This window comes from Alligator mississippiensis, chromosome 14 (assembly GCF_030867095.1).
Source record: "Alligator mississippiensis isolate rAllMis1 chromosome 14, rAllMis1, whole genome shotgun sequence".
NCBI lineage: Eukaryota > Metazoa > Chordata > Crocodylia > Alligatoridae > Alligator > Alligator mississippiensis.
The window spans coordinates 42,299,241-42,322,096 of record NC_081837.1 but is presented as its reverse complement, the minus strand read 5'-3'; the positions used below and the strand labels follow the sequence as shown (position 1 = coordinate 42,322,096).

The 22,856-nt window shown below is 47.0% G+C and overlaps 1 protein-coding gene and 1 pseudogene across 1 annotated transcript; both read right to left on the bottom strand.

Moving 5' to 3' along the window:
• Window positions 1-1,791: 1,791 nt before the first annotated feature.
• LOC109285471 (complement component receptor 1-like protein) lies at window positions 1,792-21,275 on the bottom strand. The gene is made up of 19 exons (XM_059717687.1): window positions 21,157-21,275; window positions 20,426-20,611; window positions 17,048-17,141; window positions 15,858-15,943; window positions 15,012-15,197; window positions 14,703-14,799; window positions 14,339-14,424; window positions 13,532-13,723; window positions 12,343-12,525; window positions 11,269-11,454; window positions 10,960-11,056; window positions 10,596-10,681; window positions 9,783-9,974; window positions 9,294-9,476; window positions 8,304-8,489; window positions 7,001-7,097; window positions 5,879-5,964; window positions 4,677-4,709; window positions 1,792-2,880 (listed from the first exon to the last, which is right to left on the bottom strand). Exons 1-19 carry the CDS (start codon window positions 21,212-21,214, stop codon window positions 2,837-2,839), a joined length of 2,358 nt encoding a protein of 785 aa, XP_059573670.1. The 5' UTR covers window positions 21,215-21,275; the 3' UTR covers window positions 1,792-2,836.
• A 172-nt stretch (window positions 21,276-21,447) lies between these two features.
• Window positions 21,448-22,302, bottom strand: LOC106739058 (histone H2A type 2-B-like; annotated as a pseudogene).
• Window positions 22,303-22,856: the final 554 nt, after the last annotated feature.

Sequence of the window (22,856 nt, the reverse complement as noted above, 5' to 3'; positions counted from 1 at the left end):
CTTGGTAATCCCTCTGACAGCGTCGATCATCAGGGACACCTGACTTGGCTAGAATCACTTGGCACACGCCTGGCATCGAGGGACTATCGATACGTTGCCAACCCATGTCTGTCTGTTTATTGTTTTGAACAGCCCAGTGTGGCCAATTCCTTCGCAGTGCCCAGTTGGCCTGTGACAGATTGGTCTCTCTCTCCGTTATTATTATTTAACATTAGATCTTTTATACTGCCTTATCTGCTTATTGCATTAATCTTTCTGTTAACTGTTGTATGTGTGTAAGCTATAATAAATTTGCCTTTATTCCACTCCCAACTTTTGCCTCCTTGATCCAAAACTGAATCGAACAGTCCAGCTAGCCTGTGATAAAATTGATACATTCAGTGCCCAGCTGGCCTGTGACAGCTATCTAGTCTTGTATTCCGAGCTGAAGTCCTGTCCAGTTCTCCACACCCTTGGTGGGGGTAGGGGTAACTTAACCAACATGAGGGTGGACTGTAGGCTTGGCTTTCCACACCTTGCTTCCAGGCCTTCAAGTGAACCACTGCCTGGCATCATGCCATGTTATCCTCCTTAGCAACACCACCATAAGAGGCCACAGTTAATTCATGAGCACCCAGTTGTGCTGCTCTTCAATAAGGATTGTGCAACCCTTGCATTATCCCTATGGATCCAGTTGGAGGCATATCCATTGGACCCTGCCTGTCAGGTGTTCCTACCTATTAAAATCAGGCCCATCCAGGGTCCGAGCCGCCACTCCATCCAATTTCTGGATCCTACTGGATCTTACTTAATTGTTCAAGCCAGAAGGATTAAAAAAAAAAAAAAAAGAGACTAGGAGGCTGCCAGGCCAAAAACAGGGGGACTCCTAGCAAGTTCAGGTAGCTTCAAGGTAAAAGCACCTACCTGAGTTAGACACTTCTGGGTCAGTACTTTGGACTTTGATGTCCAAATCCAGTTTTAGACCTGTAAGTCCTTTTCTAGATAGGGATCTGGGTTCTAGGCAGCATCTGAACATTCATGCGTCTGCCAAAACAAGGGGTAAGCAGGGGACTAGTCGGAGAAGCAAACAAATAGTCTAAGCACAGGTGCTCTGGCTAAACAGTCAAGACAGAATCCACCTCTTCTGTTGCCCGCCCCTGTATTAAGCTTTCCTTGCATTGCCCCTTTCCACCTGATCTATGAAAGCCCGCTTGGAGCGGTCAGGTTCACCATTTCCCTGCAGTTGCTGAGAAGGGATTACAACTCCAGTGAAAGTGGAACAGAACAGCCTGGCTTTTCTAAATGGATGACAGGGAATACGGATGCTTTCCTCACCCTCCCTGCACTCAGAGAGAGCTGGCTCTGCTCTCTCTCTACATGATTGAAAACAAAACAAGCTGCCTTGGTGCAAGGAAGAGGCTTATACATCTACAGTAGGGGCTTGAATAAACTGGGGCCATCAGACCCATCCTATTCCCTTCCAGGGTTAAAAATCAGAACAAAAACAGCACTTTTGCCCATTTTAGTAAGCATAAGTCCTTTTGTATTTTACATTTTAGCCTACCACACTGCACAAGTATTTTCCTGCAGGCATGATCCTATAAAGCCCCTGTAGTTTCACTTGCCAAGTTTGTGTGTGTGGGGTGTTAAATCTTTTCCAGAAGGGGGTTAGATTTTAAAACAACAGAGCTTCCACAGAGTATCCCAACTGGTTTAGTGCACATAAAAGGGAGTTAGTACTACAAGTCTTTAGACAGGATTCTTTTAGGACCACCATCTCATAGAAAAAGAAAAATAATGCTAGAACCCCAGTTTCATTTGAGGAAGTTTCATTCAAATAATTAGAACTCTGTACAACTTGTATAATACCGATCTACAAATAAATTATACTGTAAACAGTGCAAAAGATTTCCACATTTGCTTATAAACATCCTCAACAGGAAGAGCAAATATTGCATTATTTAACATCTTTTCAAACAGTGAGGTGCAATATTTGCTTACAAACCAGCTTTCTTGCAGAGAGAAGCATTTAAAAAGTATATCAACTCATTTTCTGCTGCTGAAATACCAGAGATTTAATTTAGGCACCAAGTCACTGAACATCTTAAAAATACAACCATTTTGCTGCTTGCTTATCAGAAAGGGCTGATCATTCCTATGGACACAAATGCAGTTTGTTTTCCCTTGCAGGAGAAGCACGTTAAGATAGTTTTGATAATACAGATTCTGGACATCTTTCAATGTCAGAAACAATACCATTTGCACATTTCACTGTGTTGTACTTGAGGACAAACACTAAACTGAGTAAGAACAGATGCGTCAGAGCTTAGTGGTATAGGAAGCAGAGGAATGCCAATTATCCTGGGAGACCCTGAAGCAAAAACCTCAAAGTCCACCTGAAGTGCAAAGTGCACCCAAAAAAAGAGCCTGCAAGATTTCAATCCAAGTCTCTTTGGCATCAAGCCATTAGAAAAGGGATAATATTGCACTTTGGAGGTCAAAACCTCCACATAAATCTAACAACTTGCAATACAAATAAATGGCTTAAGTGCCCTTTAAGAAAAAAAACCCAGCACTGTGGAGATAAAGTCTAAAGTTCAAATGTTGTGAACACATGGGGTCTTGATCCTTTGCATCGCCATGTACATGCTCAGCTGACAAGTGAGGCACAACGGGTAGAACTGGGACCTCATTACCGCCATATTAAAAATTTACCAAAAGAAGAAAACAGCAGTGAGAGCCATGTCAACTCCATGCCAGCGAGTTCAACACCACCTCAGAAATTCAGTGCAAGTCAGATGAATTCAGGCTTTTCAGGCTCTTCCAGTTTTTCTCCATGCCAAATCTCTATCTGATTTCACAAGTGCAGAACCAGCAGTGCCAGAAGAAGAGATATGCTGCCTGAAAAAGCCAAAATGAAGGGAGTTAAAACCAGCAGGCTCATAAGGTCAAGCCCCAGCACGGATGGGGGATTGCTATTCCTAAAACTATCCCAGAGATGTTTATTCCGATGCTTCTGGGAAGCTTCTGGCGAATGCAAATACAAAATGTCAGCACGCATGCTTTTGAGACTTCACTACAAGCAAATGTTTTCCACTTTAACAGAAGACACTAGTCTTTAAGTTACTTCTTTCAACTAGCTACCTTAATATAGTAAGAAAATTAGCCTGGTGGCTTGTAAAGGGAAGACAAGCCAGTTGCAAATGGAAAGATTCAGAGTCAGGTGCTGCAGACTGAAGTGACAAGTCAGTCATACAAGCATAAAACACAGAGAGCTGGACTCCCGCTCCAACACGGGAAGGGTAACTGAGAAATGCACACTTCATTTGGATGGGCAAGGGGCCAGCTATGCAAATTAGGCTATACTAATTTAAAAGCACCACCAGACTCCACTTCACTCCTCCCTGCAAAGTAGTCACGCTACAGGGCCCGTCCACGACAGACCTTTAACACTGCAGGGTAACGTCAGTCCCTTCACAGTACTTTGCATAGTATTACCAAACTAAAAGGCCTTGACAGCAAACTTCACTAGGAAAAAAAAAAACAACACAGACCAGCACTTGAGCTCTCCAAGTGCACAAATCTGCCTGGTATCCTTGAAAGGATTATAGGCAGACTTCCACCCTTCCTGGTTTACCATCTGCACCACTGCTCAAGGATCGTATTTGCTTGGGTTTCATCATTTATTCAATGTGTGTAGGCTTGCATGCTTGGGTCATAAAGAAATACCCAGGACAACTGGATAGTATTATTTTTCTTTTTTCAATCTGAAGTTGGTTTTTGTTAGTTTGTTTTTAAGACTACTCACTGGTACCAACTGTGGTAACAGTGTTGGGCTCCCCTAACGAGACAAGTTAAGAGGCAAGCTAAAACCTGAATTAAAACTTCATGTTAAATTTTATGAAGATAGCATTAAAAAAGTTTAAACAAAGATCTGTTAGAGTTGTATGTCAAGGACAGAGCCCTCATTGCTAGAATTGACAAAACAATCTTATCTAGAAAAAAAGATTAATGGATATTAGTGGCACATGTGTTACCTCTGTTCAAGCCAAGGGAAAGAAAAAACAGAGCTTTAAAAAAAAAAAAAAAAAAAAATGCTGCATATTTATCCTACTCTCCAATGTTTCACCACACATTCAACTTCTCCTTCATGTATCTATAGACTGGTCACTAGATTAATTTATATACCTCATTAATTGCTGGTGTGTCATAATTACAGATTAGCAAAAAAGGAGAAGGCTTAACTTGATAAAAGCAATTCCAGATTTTTTTTTTAATTGATTAAAAATAAGCAGCCATATCTTCTTAAAGAAGGGATAATTAAAACTAAATGGTTAAAAACAAAAACAAACAAACAAAACCCCACAGGAAATCTACATGCTAGAAAATCTAGACCTAGGCTGAGAAAAACTTTTGGTTTTTTAATAGTATATTTTGGAGGTGTCCATTAATGAATTTTTCCAGTTTACAATAAAAAGTGTGCCTTTTCTTGACATCCAGGTAGACAGGTTCAGGTTGCCAGAAGGCAGATGAGCTCAGAGGAATCCGCTTGCTGTTACAGCAATAGAAGCCATCTCAGGCACGAAAATAAAAAAGTTCACAATTGGTATTATATTGTACTAGCTTAAAAAGTACAAAAAGTTAGCTTTAAACAAAAAACAAAACAAAAAAAAAAAAAACACACAAAAACTACTTACCCATAGCAATTGTTGTAGCAGTGTTGCGCTCCCCTAGGGAGACAAATTAAGAGGTAAGCTAAAACCTGGAGTTGTAACTGCTAACTAGCCATCAATAAATTCAAGCTAAACAACACTTAATATTCAGGCCATACCCTGTAAGGATTAGAATTAAACCAAACAGAAAGGAAGCAACTGGAAGCCATGACCCAAAATGCTGACAGACCAGCAACAATGAATGAAGAAGGGCAGCTTCTCCAGGAACTGTATGTGCACCAACATAGTCCTGACAGATTTTCACTAGATGGATGATCACAGTATGATCCCGTGTCCCAAAAAAACCCCACAGGATTCAAAAGAGGGCAATATTTGACGCTTTGTGCCAACCCACGATGTATGAAAAAGTATAAACTGTCCAATGCCCATTACAAAAAAAGTGTATGGTTAAGGAGGAAACAGCTTTCTACACAGGAAATCAATAGGAAGTCCCACGCATTATTCTTTATGGGGGGGGGGGGGGGGGGGGGGGGGGGGGGGGCTGTGCAATTCTTCCACATCTTTCAGAAGCCACACATGCCTTGCAAATTCAAAAAACTGGTTTTCAGCTTTCAGTCTTTTATCCAGCCCCTACCCCCCCCCCCCCCCACACACACCCTCCAGCCAAGTGCTCTAGGGAACAAAGACTCTAGGAAACTGTTTAAGAGCATGCTCCTTCCCCACCAGTCTAAAGGCCAATACCTCTTGTTTTGTGTATTTGGTGGCAGTATTGTGTTACCAGCCAAAAAACACAAACCAGAGTTGATCTTGTAACAGTAGCTCATTCTAAGCTGGAAGTCAGGAGCATGAAGGGGAACATACAGTGCACCATGACCTCAAGGATGGACAGTAAACACAGGAGTGTGAAGGTAATCCATCTTCTCACCACAACAGCAGCCTGCCAATGTGTGTCAGTACCATAAGATCTGTTCGTTATTAATGGACGCTGCTTCTCATGCCGAAAGGGAGCTTCCCTTACAAGAGTTTCAGTCCACAGTAGTCACTGAACACCAAGATTAAATGATGTATTTTCAGTCCTTTTCCCAGTCAAAAATAACTCCTTAGTTTTTACTGTCACTTGGACTTCACAACCAAGGTATGGAAAGAATGAAGCCTCTAATATACCACTTACAAGGCAGTGTTTCTAGACATGCCCCACCCCTTGAAAGCCATTAAAACCAACTTACGGATACACTTTGGTATTGGCTGATGCCACACCACGTTGCTGCCAGAAACCACGCACTTGACAGATTTTGGCCCTTCCAGCGTGTACCTGGAGGAAGGAAACAAAAGTCATTAGACTTGAGCAAAACAGGCAGAACATTTGACCATAGCCCATCCCATCTCTTCATGCTTTTATTCTGCCAGTTGGTAGAGCCAAGCACCGAGCTTGCACCCAGCCAAGTACGCTGCCAGAGACGTTTCCCAAATCCCCAGGCCTGTCACACACATTGTTTTTGGTTCAGCTTAAAAACCATTCCAGTTTCCCTCTTCCCACTTTTATCAGGGCTACGTGTGCCAGGCAGCAGAGACAAGCCCTTTTCAAGCTGCTCACTGTACATCTCTGGCTAAATCTAGCCCAGAAGACAGCAAGCCTGCTAGGCGAGACAGCCCCTTCTCTGTGCTACAGAGTGCACCAGACGCTCCGCTGCTGAAGTGGCTCCTTCCAGTTCTCCTGATCTACTATGGGAGCAAGACCCAAATAAGAGAGAAACTAATAGTGTGAGTAGCTTGGCCAAAACCCATGAAATATTAGAAAGGGCTCACACACGCACACAAGCCCATCCTAGTAGTAGCGATGGGAGAGAAGACGGGTCAGAAGAATCATCTTCCCCATCAGGTTCTCCACTATCCTGAAGTGGAAGCACATCAGTGTCCAAGACTGGAATAGCAAGCTTAAACCCAAGCCGACAGGTCCTGTGCAGTTATAGACCTAGCAGCCCCTATGGGATCCTGCATAGAAAGAAGAGGGTGGGGATTCCCTTTATTACCCCCCAAGTCAACCACATGCTAGGAGGGTTTACTAAGAGCTGTACATTGGGTTGGGGTCTTTTGGGAACGCCCAAGTGCATTGGCACTCCACTCCCTATCAGTCACCGCAGGCGTCAGATGGCCAGCCTCCTTGCACCCCACCAGAAGTGCCAGACTTAACATGTATTAGACACTCAGCTTGCAGCTAGAGATCTACAGCACTAGCTCCAACACGCATTGGAAGTCAAGCCAGGTTTTCCTGCCTCATTTTCCTAAAATGTATTGGTTATTTACAATGCAAAAGTTCTGTCAGCCAGCACAGATGACATGACGCTTACCCTTTATCACAAGAAAAGTTGGCTGTTCCACCAAGCTGAACGCCAGCTTTACTATCAATTTTGCCATTCTGTAGCACTGGAATTTCGCAACTTTTACCTATGAAGAAACAAAGTCTTCGTGTTACTTTGACGGAAAAAATATATACATGTTAAAAAAAGTACACCGACTTCTACATCTCAACCTAGTACATGTCCTTCTGGATAAACCAGATGATTCAATCGTCTAGAACACTGTGTGGCAGCAGCCGGCTGTACCAGAAGGTTCAGAGATGGTCTAAAGCCATCACGTGATTATTACACAACCCAAATTACCAGCAATTCAACTTGATGTAGTTCCCTACATCCTAAAGAGCAAATTTGCCCATAAGACCTAGATTCTGAAAGCACTTCCTCATGTGTATATAATCCCACTGACTTTGGCCGTCAGCAATAAAGGAAGAAAAGGAAAAGAAAAACGAGGGATTAGAAGTTAAATAAGGCAAGATGGTGATGGTGCATAGTTGCAAGGTTTAAATCCTGCTTCTCTCTTTTTTCTTTTGAAAAGGGGGGGGGGGGGGAATGTCACCTTCATAATGGATATAGGCCCACCACCAAATGAAGGCCTTTAGTTTTAAGATTAGGAGGACTTTCAACTCCAAGGGAGGCTTTGGCATTGGAACAGGCTGCCTAAAGAAGCTATGGAGGGAAATCTCTGACCCTGGAAGTTTAAAAGCACATTTGACAGACAGTTTGCTGGGTTGGTTTAGTCAAGAATACTCCTTCCTTAAACAGGGGGACTGAACTGAACAACTTTGCGAGATCCCTTCCAGCCCTATGGTCCTAAGCAGGGCAGCTTTTATAGGTTTAAGAAAGCAAACTGGGTGCAATAAAAACCCAGACCAAAAACATTAAAAAAAATGAAAACAATTAACAACCCAGCTATTTGTTTTTCTCAGTACAAGTATTGCTCAGCCTCACACAAGACAGTGTTTTCCATTGTATTAGTAAACAGGAAGGATGTTAGACAAAGGTCTGCTAGGCAAACACCTTGAAGTCAGCAGACCCAAACAACCCACATGCAAAAACCTCCCAGAGAGCTGGTTGATGAGATCCATGGTTTAGTCAGGTTACTGCTCAAACAAGACTTGACACTTGGAAAAAAAAAAAAAAAGCATGAAATTCCCTACCACCAACCACAGCCAGTCAGGAGAAGTTCCTCTTACTTCTAAAGAAAGGTTTGCAGTGATCCCTTAACCAGTTGCTCCACTGGAAAGCGGGTTCGAGTGGCGCACAGATCAGGTGATACAGAAATGCAGATACTCACTGAAACAAGACTTTGGGGCTGATGACCAGGCGGCAGTGGCCAAACAGGTAATTGTCTGAGGTTCGCCACCAGTAACTGTATAGCCTGGGCAACAGTGGTAGACGAGGGTGGTCCCGACAGGATAGGACTTGTCCGCAGTCCCATTAGCCTCTGTAAAGTTGACCCTTGGAGGGGGGCCACAGTGACCTAGCATTAGAAAAAAAAAAAAGGAAAGAAAAATTGAGAGTCGACAACTTAGTGGATCATCTGGAATAGACATTACTCAGCATTCCCAAGCCACAAGTTGCTTTTTGGACACTGAGCAAGGCGTTCTTAAAGCCAGGGCCTTGGGAGTTGCTTTGGTACTTGTGCTAAAAGATGTTCAACTTATGGAGCCAAGTTTCCACTCCACATGCATGAGCCTACAGGGAGCAATACAAGCAAGACCCCCAGATTCTCAGCCACATGAGCAGCAACTATGCCATAAGCATAAGAACCTGGTAGCAAAATTCCCTGAGCTTTCAGGGTACTGGTCCTTCTGTAGCCACTGAAGTGCTATTCAGATGCATCTTCTGGCAGCTGCTAAAAAAAAAAAAAACCTCCCTAAAGACCCCTCAAGGAACAGGTTACAGGTTTAAACTTGTCAGACTAGGAACTACTAGAAGCATATCTAACCATCACAAACACTTTGCAGGGGACAGCAAACAGATAATGCTTCTTTTATTTGTCATGGCACAGAACAAGTTTCTCGAACTCACTATAGGAAACCGATCCATTTGTTTGCCTTCTCCGGGAACCGTATCTTAAAAACCTCAAGCTTTGCACAAGATCACATTCTTTCACCTCTGCCCGACGCAACCGTAGCTCTCCTTCTGCTCATAACCGTGTCCATGACAGCACAAGGGAGAACAGCAACATTGCACCCGTCTGCTGAGGCCACTCACACTTGAGCTTCCACCACGTTACTTGGTGTTACTTAAAATACACCGGTTAAATGGACAGCTCACTCACGTAGATCACATGTCGGGACAGGAGGACTCCAGGCACTGTTCGCTTCACACTGAATCAGACGGCTGCCATTCAGAGCATAGCCAGTGTCGCATTCAAAAGTTACTGTATCTCTGTATGTATAGTGAGGTCCGAATCCAGTCAGCTTCTTTCCATTTTGGACCTCTGGGTTCAGACAACTGACCACTGGAAGATAAGGAAGTGGCACAAGCACAGTCAGCACCAAGAAAAGGAGTCAAGGAAAATTATTTGAAAAAACGTGGAAAGCAGTTTGCAAGCAGCAAAAAACTGTTTCTAGAGACGAAGCCTGGCAAACTAGGCATCCAATTAGAAATCAAGCTCCCACCAGTCATTACTAGCCCTGCTGTGTGACCACGACTCAAGCCCAATTTAAATATCCTTCTTCTCTGTATGCTGCCAAGCCAGCAAGCATGTTTCGCCGAGTGTAGGGGAACAGAGCATGACAAGAAGCACCTCACATCCAATAGTCACCTTTGCACTCGGGGGAAGGCCCACTCCAGATGCCATTCATTTTGTCTTCTGTTGTACAGTGAATAGAGGCATTTCCAATGAGGGAAAGACCATTGTTGCACTTGTATGTGACCACTGAGCCAAAGGTATAGTCGGTACTCGTATCACCGTACGTTCCATTAGCAATGCTGGGAGGCGCTGGGCAAGGAATGGCTGGAGGAAAGGAAGCCAACATGATGGTTAGAAACCATTTCAGCTAGAGGGGACTCAAACCAGTCCTATTAGGAGAGGATTCACTCAAGGGTCCAGAAACGAAGGGGTCTATTGGGATTGCATGTGTACGTGACCACCGAGGCAAAGACAAAGTCCCCACCCATGTTGGTGTGCTCTCCATTGGAGATGTTCGGAGGCGAGCTGCATGGAATTGCTGGAGGAGAAGGAAGCCAACATGACTGTCCTGGACCCCTGCTGCCAAGGGTGACCCAGATGCTTCCCACTATGAAATGAGGGTTAAGGACCCAGGAAAAAAAGTGCTGCTGGCTGGAGGGCCCAGCAGGCCAGGCAACACCAGTCAGTACTACAAAGCTTGTGGGTTGGGCCCTTTGAGCGCTGTCCAAACAGCCTAGAGGCAAAGGATTTCCTTAATGGTTCAGTTCTGTAGGCCACCCAGGTCTAGGACTAGTCTCAGGCCATCCTCATTCCCTTCCCTGGCTGAGCCCAGCATCACTGACATTTCTGGTTAAGGGAAAATGTCAAGGACAAGTTTCTGCTACTTGGTTACACAGCCCTGACTTCACACAGGACTTGCTCCCACACCTGTTACCATCAGCTTACCATCACAGATTGGAAGCTCCTTATTCCAGTCAACATCGGTACCAACAAGAACACACGTAGCTGAAGGTGACCCAACTAGTCTGTAGCTAGAGAAAGATAAAACAAGACAAAAAAGGGTCACGTTTCTTGCACAAGGCCTCAGAGAACTGGGGAAGGAGGCACAGCCCAAGCATGCTGGTGCCCCACTGCCACCAGACGGATGCAGCCAGAGGGTCCCAATGTCCTAAGACCCACTGAAAGCCCCACCCTTAGCAGATGCTAAGGCACCCAACTCCACCCTATGTAGTTTTCCCAAGTCCCCATTGCCACCTCCCATCAACCCAAGGCCTGTTCCTGAAATCAGCACAGATACTTGGACACTCACCCATCATTACAGGTGAAGTTGATTGTAGCTCCAAACCGAGTATCCGTTAGGACCACGACTCTGCCATTTGGGATCTCTGGAGTTTTGCACAGCCTCCCTAGATAAGGCCACCAGTGTTAGCACAGCTTTACCATTACCTTTGCTCAGCCCCTCAGGCACTCCCAAGGGAAGAAGGAGAGACTCTCCAACAGCAGGGTCATTAACAGTGCTGATGGGAGCCAGGGCAAGCCTCATCCCAGGACAGAGAGGCTCAGCTGTGGGAAGATGGCTCATTTCTCCACTGAGAGCTGGCAAGTAACAAGCACTCACCTTCACAGAACACAGGGGCCTCGGACCAGGAGGAGTTTTCCAAGCAAGTGACAAACGGAGACAGTCCACTGACATGGCTGTAACCAGGGCGACACCGGTACTTGAGGCGGGTCCCCACAGGATAGGACTCATTCACGCTGTCGCTTGGCTCAGCAAAAGTGAACCTTGGAGGAGGTCCGCAAGGCCCTGGTGTTAGAAAAGGAGACGGGGCACAGCAGGTTTCACTTCCAAGGTCAAGAGATACCAGCACCACTTAGACACTTCTGCAAAGCAGTGCATTTCCTCTGGCGAGGGGGATACGCTTTCCTAACTAGGCCGTTTGGGAGCCAATTTAATGAGTGGCAGTGTCTCTCCAAATGACTTCTTCACACACTTATTGACTCACTCAAAGCTAGGGAGCACTCCATACAAGTTGATTCCCTTGCTTGCAAATACATGAAGAGCAGAGTCTTCACCATAGCCTAAGAACAAGCTTAAAGCTTCCTTCCCCTGATCCTCTACCTAGAGGAGCCTGAAAAAGAGAGTCACAGGCATCAACTGCCACAGGTGCCCAATGCCCTATGTAGTCCCCTGAACTAACAGGGGGTAAAACCCAGCTACCACTCACCCTGCTGCTGATCACACATATCCAACAGGGTCCTGTCCCTGAACTCCTGGTCACTACAGTAGCTATGTGCTTGTCACCCGTGCTCCATGCGTTTTCCAAGTCTGAAGCCATGTAGCTGTGGTTGACATGCGTCCCAAGACCTAGCTGGCAGCTGCCAAAACTCTCCCGGCCCCACAATAATGAAGGCTATACAGGTCTCTCAAGCCAGAAATCCATCAAAGAGACATGCCCACTGGTTACAAGCTCTGTGCAAGGCTAGTGCAAGAGCATGCTGGTGGGAGCAACATCCCATCTTGCTCCTAGCAGGACTTTGCACTTGGCACAATATCAACTTTTGAGCCAGGTAGAGGGAGCAGGTACTGTCATGCCTATGGCAAAACAAGGAACAAGTGCCACACCTTTCCGCAGAAGCCACCCAATAGCCATCACTCCACATGCTGCTTAAGAGATTAAGCGCTCACACTTACGTCGGACACAGGTCGGGACAGGAGGACTCCAGGCATTGTCCGCTCCACACCGAATCAGATGGCTGCCAGTCAGAACATAGCCAGCTTTGCACACAAACGTTACTGTGTCTTTATATGTATAGAGAGACCCAAATCCAGATTCCTTATTTCCGTTTGGGACCTCCGGGTTTGGACAACTGACCTCTGAAAAGAATTGGAGCATAATCATAAGAACATCCATCTGTCACAGGAAGAAGGGAGGGAAAGGACGCATAGCCCTAAGTTTGATTGCAGGCAACAAAATAAGGTACGTCATAGGAGGACACTACTCCGTACCCTTTGCTTTAAAAAGTTGTTTGATCTCTGCATACCACAGTGCCACACAGGATGGGGGCACGATCAGGAGCAGAGACGCTCCTTGAGCGCTGCCCATGTCTGAAGCTATTCATAGGAGGCAAATTAGGAACAACCCACCACACCACGCTACATCAAGATAGATGGAGAGTCACCAGCCTGCCACACCACGCCTGTGTGGCTCAAGGCCACAAGTGTCAGACTGAGCAACGCACTAATGTTCAAACTGAGGATATACAGTCTGCCCGAATAACTTACGTGCACCCACCACACACACCCGCTTTGTGCTACATGCACTTGACTGCCACAGTAAAGCAAGCATGTTTTAAACATTACTCCATCACCCCATTCAAGTTTTCACCAGGGCAGCAGTGCAAGACTTTAGGAGGACTCCGATCACCACTGTTGGAGCAATGCCACTGATGTTTAACTCTGGTGATAGAAGAGGGGTCGGCAGAATTGCAAAGTCTGTCTCATCCCTGCTGAAGTTTGTAGTGACTACAGCCCCACAATTAGTAGTCAGGAAGGGCTCATCATGACAGATCCATGTTTTCAGATGGAAAAATTAATCTGAGGGCCAGTTACTTGTCCGACACCCATGCATCTCACATGAAAGAACATGGAAAGCAGTTTGCAAGCAACAAAAAACTGTTTCTGGAAACAGATGCCTAATTTGCCAGGCTTCAATTAGAATTCAAGCTCCCACCAGTCATTACTAGCCCTGCTGTGTGACCATAACTCAAAGCCCAATTTAAATATCCTTCTTCTCTGTATGCTGCCAAGCCAGCAAGCATGTTTCGCTGAGTGTAGGGGAGCAGAGCATGACAAGAAGCAGCGCACAAATTGCAATAGTCACCTTTGCACTCGGGGGAAGGCCCACTCCAGACGCCATTCATTTTGTCTTCTGTTGTACAGTGAATAGAGGCATTTCCAATGAGGGAAAGACCATTGTTGCACTTGTATGTGACCACTGAGCCAAAGGTATAGTCGGTACTCGTATCACCGTACGTTCCATTAGCAATGCTGGGAGGCGCTGGGCAAGGAATGGCTGGAGGAAAGGAAGCCAACATGACCATTAGAAACCATTTCAGCTAGACGGGACTCAAACCAGTCCTATTAGGAAAAGCTTCACTCAAGGGCCCAGAAATGAAGGGGTCTATTGCGATTGCATGGGTACGTGGCCACCGAGCCAAAGACAAAGTCCCCACCCATGTTGGTGTGCTCTCCATTGGAGATGTTCGGAGGCGAGCTGCATGGAATTGCTGGAGGAGAAGGAAGCCAACATGACTGTCCTGGACCCCTGCTGCCAAGGGTGACCCAGACACTTCCTACTATGAAATGAGGGTTAAGGGCCCAGGAAGGAAAGTGCTGCTGGCTGGAGGGCCCAGCAGGCCAGGCAACACCAGTCAGTACTACAAAGCTTGTGGGTTGGGCGCTTTGAGTGCTGTCCAAACAGCTTAGTGGCAAAGGATTTCAGTTCAGTTCTGTAGGCCACCCAGCCCTAGGACTAGTCTCAGGCCACCCTCATTCCCTTCCCTGGCTGAGCCCAGCATCACTGACATTTCTGGTTAAGGGAAAATGTCAAGGACAAGTTTCTGCTACTTGGTTACACAGCCCTGACTTCACACAGGACTTGCTCCCACACCTGTTACCATCAGCTTACCATCACAGATTGGAAGCTCCTTATTCCAGTCAACATCGGTACCAACAAGAACACACGTAGCTGAAGGTGACCCAACTAGTCTGTAGCTAGAGAAAGATAAAACAAGACAAAAAAGGGTCACGTTTCTTGCACAAGGCCTCAGAGAACTGGGGAAGGAGGCACAGCCCAAGCATGCTGGTGCCCCACTGCCACCAGACGGATGCAGCCAGAGGGTCCCAATGTCCTAAGACCCACTGAAAGCCCCACCCTTAGCAGATGCTAAGGCACCCAACTCCACCCTATGTAGTTTTCCCAAGTCCCCATTGCCACCTCCCATCAACCCAAGGCCTGTTCCTGAAATCAGCACAGATACTTGGACACTCACCCATCATTACAGGTGAAGTTGATTGTAGCTCCAAACCGAGTATCCGTTAGGACCACGACTCTGCCATTTGGGATCTCTGGAGTTTTGCACAGCCTCCCTAGATAAGGCCACCAGTGTTAGCACAGCTTTACCATTACCTTTGCTCAGCCCCTCAGGCACTCCCAAGGGAAGAAGGAGAGACTCTCCAACAGCAGGGTCATTAACAGTGCTGATGGGAGCCAGGGCAAGCGTCATCCCAGGACAGAGAGGCTCAGCTGTGGGAAGATGGCTCATTTCTCCACTGAGAGCTGGCAAGTAACAAGCACTCACCTTCACAGAACACAGGGGCCTCGGACCAGGAGGAGTTTTCCAAGCAAGTGACAAACGGAGACAGTCCACTGACATGGCTGTAACCAGGGCGACACCGGTACTTGAGGCGGGTCCCCACAGGATAGGACTCATTCACGCTGTCGCTTGGCTCAGCAAAAGTGAAATTTGGAGGAGGTCCGCAAGGCCCTGGTGTTAGAAAAGGAGACGGGGCACAGCAGGTTTCACTTCCAAAGTCAAGAGATACCAGCACCACTTAAACGCTTCTGCAAAGCAGTGCATTTACTTTGGCAAGGAGAGGATATGCTTTCTTAACCACGTCCTTAGAGCTAGTTTGGTATGAACAGCATTGTGGTCAAGCTCGGGGAGGGCTCAGTACAAGCAGACTTCTTACTTCTCAAGCATGAGCAGGGACATTTGTTCACTATGGGTAAGGTAATTAGAGGATGAGGAGCTAAAGTGTGAAACTGGCTGATCCCATCAGACTGCCACCATGCCAGGGACAGGGCTATCTGCACCAGGAGACCTGGGGGGGGAGCTTAAATCAGGCATTGCCCAGTACATGACGTGATCGGAGCATCTCTCCGGTGTGATTCTGTAGACAGGGACGTATTTGTTAACCGTGTCGGCGGGAGACCAATAGAAATGCAAGAGATCTAAAACACTTGGTCTAATAAAAACCATCATCTCTGAACCAAGCATACTAGATATTTGCATTTTTGTAGAGGAGACTCAATGCCAAACCTAGTCCCAGAAGGCTTTCATTCCCCCTGCTGATTTACCCTGTCCTTTGAGACTTCATGCTGAAGCCCAGCGACACCATGCTCAGAGTCATTAAGATCAGCTTACCTCGACAGACTGGGATGTCCCCATTCCATGCAACAGCACTGCCCACAAGCACACACACGAGGGAACTCTTCCCACTTAGTTGGTACCTAAAGGAAGACAGATCATGGTTCGCTCTCTCCTCTTCAGGACCCAGCACAGCTAGGTTCCAGTCCAGGCTGCACTACAAGGCTGGGGCTTCCCTCTCCATCCAACCACCAGTAGATGGTGCCAAAACCCCAACAAAGTCCATCCTGCTCTAAAAAACCTGGCTAAAAGCAGGAGGTGCTGAGAAAAATCAACTAGGTAGGGACAAATTCGAGCTAGCCAGCAGGTGGCTCCCAGCTTGCAAAAAAAATATCCAGAGAACCCTTGCCCTAAGCCACTGAGATAAGTGCTGTAAGTCTCTGGCAGCAGATCAAGTTTGAAATTACCATGCTGCTGACTTCCCCATTTGCAGAAAAGGGCAATAACCAGCTCCTGCTGCAACAGCTGTCAAAAGTCCAGCAAGCCAGGGGTTTGGGGCACTCACAGTGCACTGCCACAAGTGACAAGGGTTTTGCCTTGCTGAGGACAAAGCTTGCAACTGGCTTCACTTTTAGGGCAGGGTGTGAGGGAGGAGCGAGCCACATCTTGCTCCACCCTCGAGCCCCGCTGCTTTCTGCTTTGAGTAGCCTGCACAAAGCATTTCTTTGAGCACCCAGCTCCAGCACCTTGGTTGCTGGTGGCTCAGCTCCAGGGACTCCCTTCCTCTCATGTGAAGCTTTGTGTAGAGGTTATGAGGATCCCCATAGTACACTGGAAGAACCCAGTTCAGAAAGGACAGGTTTTGGCCCAGCAACTGATACCCAGAAATCAGTGGTGAAACCACATCCCCCTCTAATCCCATTCCTGACTTGGATCTTATCAGCTGCCCAGACACAACCAGGGAGCTTAAGCCCCAAACCCTCAGGGGCCTTCATTTCCAGGCTCTGTCACAGCAATGCTTCAACTACCACCACACCGTATGATAAGCAGCTGGCCAACTTGACGATTCTGGTGAAAGTCCTAATCATAAACAGTTGCTAGGGGCACAGTCCAGGGCTACAGACATATAGCACCGGCACCAGCTCTCTCATGTCAAGCCAGGCTTTCCAGGCTCCAAACTTCCTCAGAACTCATCACCTAACATAGCCTTAAAATTTAAGAATCAGCACAGGTGACTTCACACTCACCCAGCATCACAGCTGAAATTCGCCGTTTCACCAAGCCGAAGATCAGTCACGACAACTTTACCATTTAGGATCTCTGGAGTACTGCACTGTTCTCCTAGATACAAAAGAGCACTTGATGAGCAGATTGTAAACTATTTCTCAAGAAGCAGAAGGGCAATTATGGTTAATAAGAAGCTGTACTCATTTTCTGCAGGGATCAGCACTCAGCTTGAGGATGTATAACCTTATCAGCAGGAGTTTTAGAAATATTTTTAGATTGTGGCTGGGACAGGTTTTCAAACAACAGATTAGAAGTGGTAAAAGACGCTATACATTAAGGAACAAGGAATGGAGACTACGCACGCAGAATGGGGTGGGAGGGGGCATTTCCTGAAGAGCTGCAACCCAGGTGTAAGCAACATTGCCCTCTCCCTCCGAGGACATACAATCCTAGCATGCCCATAAAAAAAGAAAGAAAGCAAGAAAAACACCCCCAGAGGCTAGCAAAGATGCAAAGAGAGACAAAAAAGATGCAAAAGACTAAAGAAATTTTCTCCAGCCACTGAATCATTCCTTCACAAGGACTTGCAGAGCTCAGGCTCTTAAGCTTATCACAAAGAGGATTAGGAGGCACTTTCAGGTCAGAAAATATCAGGTGCTATAGGTCTGTAATCCAGAGAAAGAGATAAACAAGAAAGAAAGGCTAGAAGCTGAACCCAAACCAAGTCAGGTTAGCACCTGGGCACAAGGCCTTTAAAACACGCTGGCCACGGAACAAGCTACCAGGGAGCCTGGCAAGTTCTCACCTTTGTGTTATCAGATTAAAGACTGAACACCTTTCTGGGAAAGAGGCTTCAGTAGAACAAGTAATCCATCAGACTCAATGAATGAAATGTAGTGGCCTGTGACATACAAGAGAGCCAGCTAAATGATCTAACACCTTCCAGCCTTTTCTCTGAATCAATGGGATTGCTCAGAGTCAAATTAAAAATGCAAGCTAAAGTGTTTGTGGAACGGCCACAAGCATCTTATCCTCCCTTTTAAAAGTTCTTTGCTTTATCATGTTGTGACAGCGTATTGTACTCATCGGGGCAGTGAAAATTCCTCCTCTCCAGCTTCATATGATTTGCCCCCACACTCCTGCAAACAAGATAGCAAATATGCTCCAGTAGTAGAAATTACTCTAGAAAAATAAAGTTTCACGCAGAGAACGAACGGCACTAAAAACTCCTCACCTATGCATGGAGCTCTGCTCCGAGACAGAATTAGCACAAGGTGCGATAACTGAACCGAAAGATTTCCATCGCTACAGATACAGCACATAAAAGCTACCACCCTGTTTATCCAGAGCCTAATAATTCAGCAAAGCACGTACGTGTACGCACAAAGTACTAGCTGTTTGCTTAAGACAGATCAAAGTACACGTGACAGAGGCTAGGCACAAAGCTCCTATCACAAAGGCCCACAATTAATATTAGAACAATATTGAACCTGTATATTAATACAACTTCCAAATCCGTGCACCCCGATTAGTCCCAAGAATACTGCATTAAATTAGGTTTTGTTCCATGGAAGGGAACAGCTCCATCTTGCCAAAAGCCATTTTGCAAAACAACCAACAAAACAAACAAAAAAAAAACAAAATAAAAAACCGCACACACGGTTCATATTCATGTATCCAGTAAAATTGATTATGAGTTGCTATTTGTCGGATTCTTTAAAATACACACTGATGTTCAACGTTGGGTTTAACTTTTCTGAGCAGGGAAATAAATATGGCAGAACTCTGTGTCTTTACCAGTCCTATTGCTACTCTTCACAATAAATTCACTGTGGCAAAATACATTACTTTACTGAAGGTTTTTTTTAAAAGATGCTAGAGGAAATACCAGGAACTCAACCAACTGAGCGACAGGAAGGCCAGAGATCTAAAGTTACAAGGGTTTGGGTTGTAGCCGTGTTGGTCTAAGGACATAGCCAGACAAGGTTCCTTGGGTGAATCGGATATCTTTTATTAGACCAACGCAAATGGTTGGAGAATCGTTATTAAGCAAGCTTTTGGGTTTAAAAACCCTTAGTCAGGCTAAGGAAGTGTCAGCAGTCCGTGTGTGCTCTTCCTGGATGGGATGAAAAGTAAAGAAGCCAGGGGCTGGGCTGGGGAGTCAGTTGTCAGGCAGATTATAACGCATCAAAAATCCAATGTCTATGTTTAGTCCAAGATCTCCTGTATCCAGGAGGTTGATGAAATGGAGCTCACAGGCTCATCTCTGGGAAGCGTTGTGTAAGTTTCCCTTGAGGATCAGGACTGAGAGATTGGAGAGAGAGTGGCCCTCCCGTGAGAAATGTGTAGAAGGTATGTAGGAGAGACCAGACAACAACTGCGCACCAGAATGAACGCGCACCAGAAATCCATCAAAGACAGAAACACCCAATTACCGGTGGGGGCACATTTCTCACAGGAGGGCCACTCTCTCCCCAATCTCTCAGTCCTGATCCTCAAGGGAAACTTGCACAACGCTTCCCAGAGACGAGCCTATGAGCTCCATTACATCAACCTGCTGGATACTAGAGATCACGGACTAAATATAGACATTGGATTTATGATACATTATAATTTGCCTGACATCTGACTCCACAGCCCAGCCCAGCCCCCAGCTTGTTTATTTTTCAACCCATCCAGGAAGAGCACACACCGACTGCTGACACTTCCTTAGCCTGACGAAGGGTTTTTGAACTCGAAAGCTTGCTTAATAACTATTCTCCAGCCATTTGAGTTTGTCTAATAAGAGATATCACATTCACCCAAGGAACCTTGCCTGCCAGAGATCTAAAGCACACTTATCTTCACAAATTAACAGATGGGACATTATCAGACCCTCACTGGAGGAATCGAGCTTAAACTCAGAATCGCTTTAGTTTTACACCTCCATTTAAAAGCTGATAAAAGCACCCATTTCCACTATCAGGCATTCAGGACCTATCAGTAAAGGAGGAGTATCACGTCAAGAGTGGATTCTCCTCTAAAAGAAATTAGGCCATTCTGGAGTTTCTCTCTAGAGACCATGATACTTGATGTACCAAGACCGATGGTTGTTAGAAGACCTAAAAACTAGCCAGAACTGGGATGTGTGCATTGCTCTTAGAATCATAGAGCAGAAAAAAAGTCACAAAAAGTAGGGCTAGAAGGGACCTTGGGAGGCCACATTTAGTCCAACCCTCTGCTCAGAGCAGGACCATCCCCAACCAGATCATCTTAACAGCATTCAGTTCAGACGTACAAAGTCACTGGAAGCGAGGGCTGAACAGTAATCTAGTTACTCCGTTCAGAAGACACAAGTCCCAGTATTGCAAAGTCAGTATGGAGATCCTTTGAGAAAGCAGAGGAACAACGAGACTCACCCACGCAAAACTCAGGATCTGCTGCCCATGTTGAATTTTCCAGACAAGTGACGAGAGGAGACTTTCCAACAGCCACAACGTAACCTGGGAGACACCTGTAAGTTAAGTTGGTCCCAACGGGATAGGACGCATTGGTAGTCCCACTTGGTTCAGCAAATCCAAATGTTGGATGAGGGCCACAATCGCCTAGCAATGAAAACAGACAAAAAACAAAAAAAACAAACAAATAAGATGGAGATGTTCAGCTACAAAGACACAGCTGGCAAGTACACACATTAATGGCATTGGCCAAAACCAGGAGCTTCCTCCTGGGCATTCTCACTAGACTCGTTCCGGTCCCTGCTTTAACTAAAGGAGCAACAGAGTAGGCAATGCCTCCCGTTTCAGTTTGGTAGGCAAACAACTCCCCATAGGGGCACAAGAGGAGGCAAGCAAATAGGCTGGGTGAATTAAGAGTCTTTCTTTCCTCCCTTGCAACCCGGAAGGCTTGTAGGTGCTCCATGGGGAACAGTGCTAGCAAGGGCCTCTGCTACAGAAGAGAGGAAGAGGCAGACCCAGAAGAGGGGGAGGCAGGGGCAGCTCAGGGAGGCTGGATGCTCAGGCTGCCCAGGGGGAGAAGGGACCCCACAGTAGGCTGGACAAGGGGCTTGCCCCAGCGCCGCCCCCACCCTGCCCCGGGTCCTGTTGCAAGGATGGGGCATCTCACGCCCGGGATCCCACCCCACACTCACCGCGAGCCGCAGGCAGCAGGAGGAGGAAGAGAAGAGCGAAAACGCTCAGCAGCATCATGCCAAAAGAATGGGAACCAAAGCGAGCTGCAACCGCGGCACTAATGAGCCGGGCGGGGGCAGGGCCCGGCTGCAAGTGCAGCAGCTCCGCCCTCGGCAGCACCTGACCCGGCTGCTGCCCTGCCCTGCCCTGCCCTGCCCTGCCTGGGGGGGGCTTCCCCGTGCAGCGGGGCTGGCCTGGGGTCCCCCCATGTCTGCTCCACGGGGACGTGCAAGGGCCGGCAGACACATCCATCAGACACACGGTTTTCCCGCAGCCTTGCCATGCGAGAGGCTGCACCAGGGAGAGGATCACAGAAATCATAGCAATCACAGACAGTGAGGGGGGAAGGGACCGCAGGAGGGGTCACATCGAGTCCCACCCCCTGCTCCAAGCAGGATCAGCCCCAACTAGATCATCTCAGACAAGGCTTTGTCTAGCCGGGTCTTGAAATAAACAACCTCCAAAGGTGGAGACTCCACCACCTCTCTGGGGAGCCTGTTCCAGTGCTTTACCACCCTCCGGGGGAGAAAGTTTTTCCTAATCTCCAACCTCAGCTTCCCCTGCTGCTACTGGAGATCCTTCCTTGCTCCTTGTTCTGTCAGCCGGGGATGCCCTACTCAGACCCCGCTCACTCCCTGCTTTGGCCTCTGAGTGACATCTGGGAGCTGGCTGTCGCATTATGAACATTTTCAAGTCTAAGTCCCAATCCACACAGATGTCAGTGCCCTTGGGTTGGTGGCTCTGGGTTTGCTTAGGCAGCAGCACCGCCTGGACGCTGGGCAGCACCCCAGCCTGAGCAACGCTGCCTCCCCACAGATGACTGTCAAGCTCCTCATCCTTGCTGACTGCCAGCTGGAGGTGGCAGGGGTAACACAAGGTTTCTTGTCATCACAGGCGGCGTTCCCAGCTGATCCCAGGATTTCAGCTGCCAGATCTTCCAAAACTGCAGCCAAATAGACAGGTGCCCCAACTCCCACATGCTCAGCATAATTGCCCTGGCAAAGCGAGCAGTGCACATGGCCTGCAGGGAACCGCAGCCCTGCCTGGAAAGACCTAACCTACGCCCTTGCCTGAACCTAGCCTTCCTGCTTGCCATGACAGGACATGATTTTACTCTTAACTGGAGCTGCCCCTCTGCAGAAAGGAAAGGGCAAAAGGGACCTATGCTCTGACCCAGTCTATGGCAGTTCTTACGTTCCAGGTAAAAATAGTCTTCAGGGCTGTGAAGAGGAACAGGGAACATAGCAGCAGTGCAGAAAAGAGGATAGGGGCACATCAAGCCTATTAAAAAAGGGGCGAGGGTCATAAACTCTTCACTCTGCAGGTGTTTAGAAGGAACTGGTTAGATTATACTGAGCCATGATGTCAAGGGACTTCCTTGCTGCTGCCTCAGTTAAAATGCTGCTGCCACTGCCCACAGTTGGTGTTAAACTTTGGATGAAGCAGGGATCAAATTGGGGTGCAACTGCACAGGTGGCCTCCTCCACCATCCTGTGAGAGCTCCCAGCCATTCCTAGGGTAGTATATTGGCAATGGTACTGTAGTTACTGAGCCATGATGTTCCTGTGGGAGTGCAGGAGGGAGCAGGGCGGCGGTGATAGGCTCCAGGTTCAAAGTCAGCTCAGCCTGCAGCGGAGTTTCATTAGCTAGGAGACGGCAG

Bases quoted from the DNA above. Each gene is read 5' to 3' on its own strand.
- LOC109285471 (XM_059717687.1), bottom strand. From the start codon at position 21,214: ATGATGCTGCTGAGCGTTTTCGCTCTTCTCTTCCTCCTCCTGCTGCCT. The intron at 20,612-21,156 runs GTGAGTGTGGGG...TTTCATTGCTAG, and splicing joins CCTGCTGCCTGCGGCTCGCG to GCGATTGTGGCCCTCATCCA. The intron at 7,098-8,303 runs GTGAGTATCTGC...GTTTCTTCATAG, and splicing joins AGCCCCAAAGTCTTGTTTCA to GTAAAAGTTGCGAAATTCCA.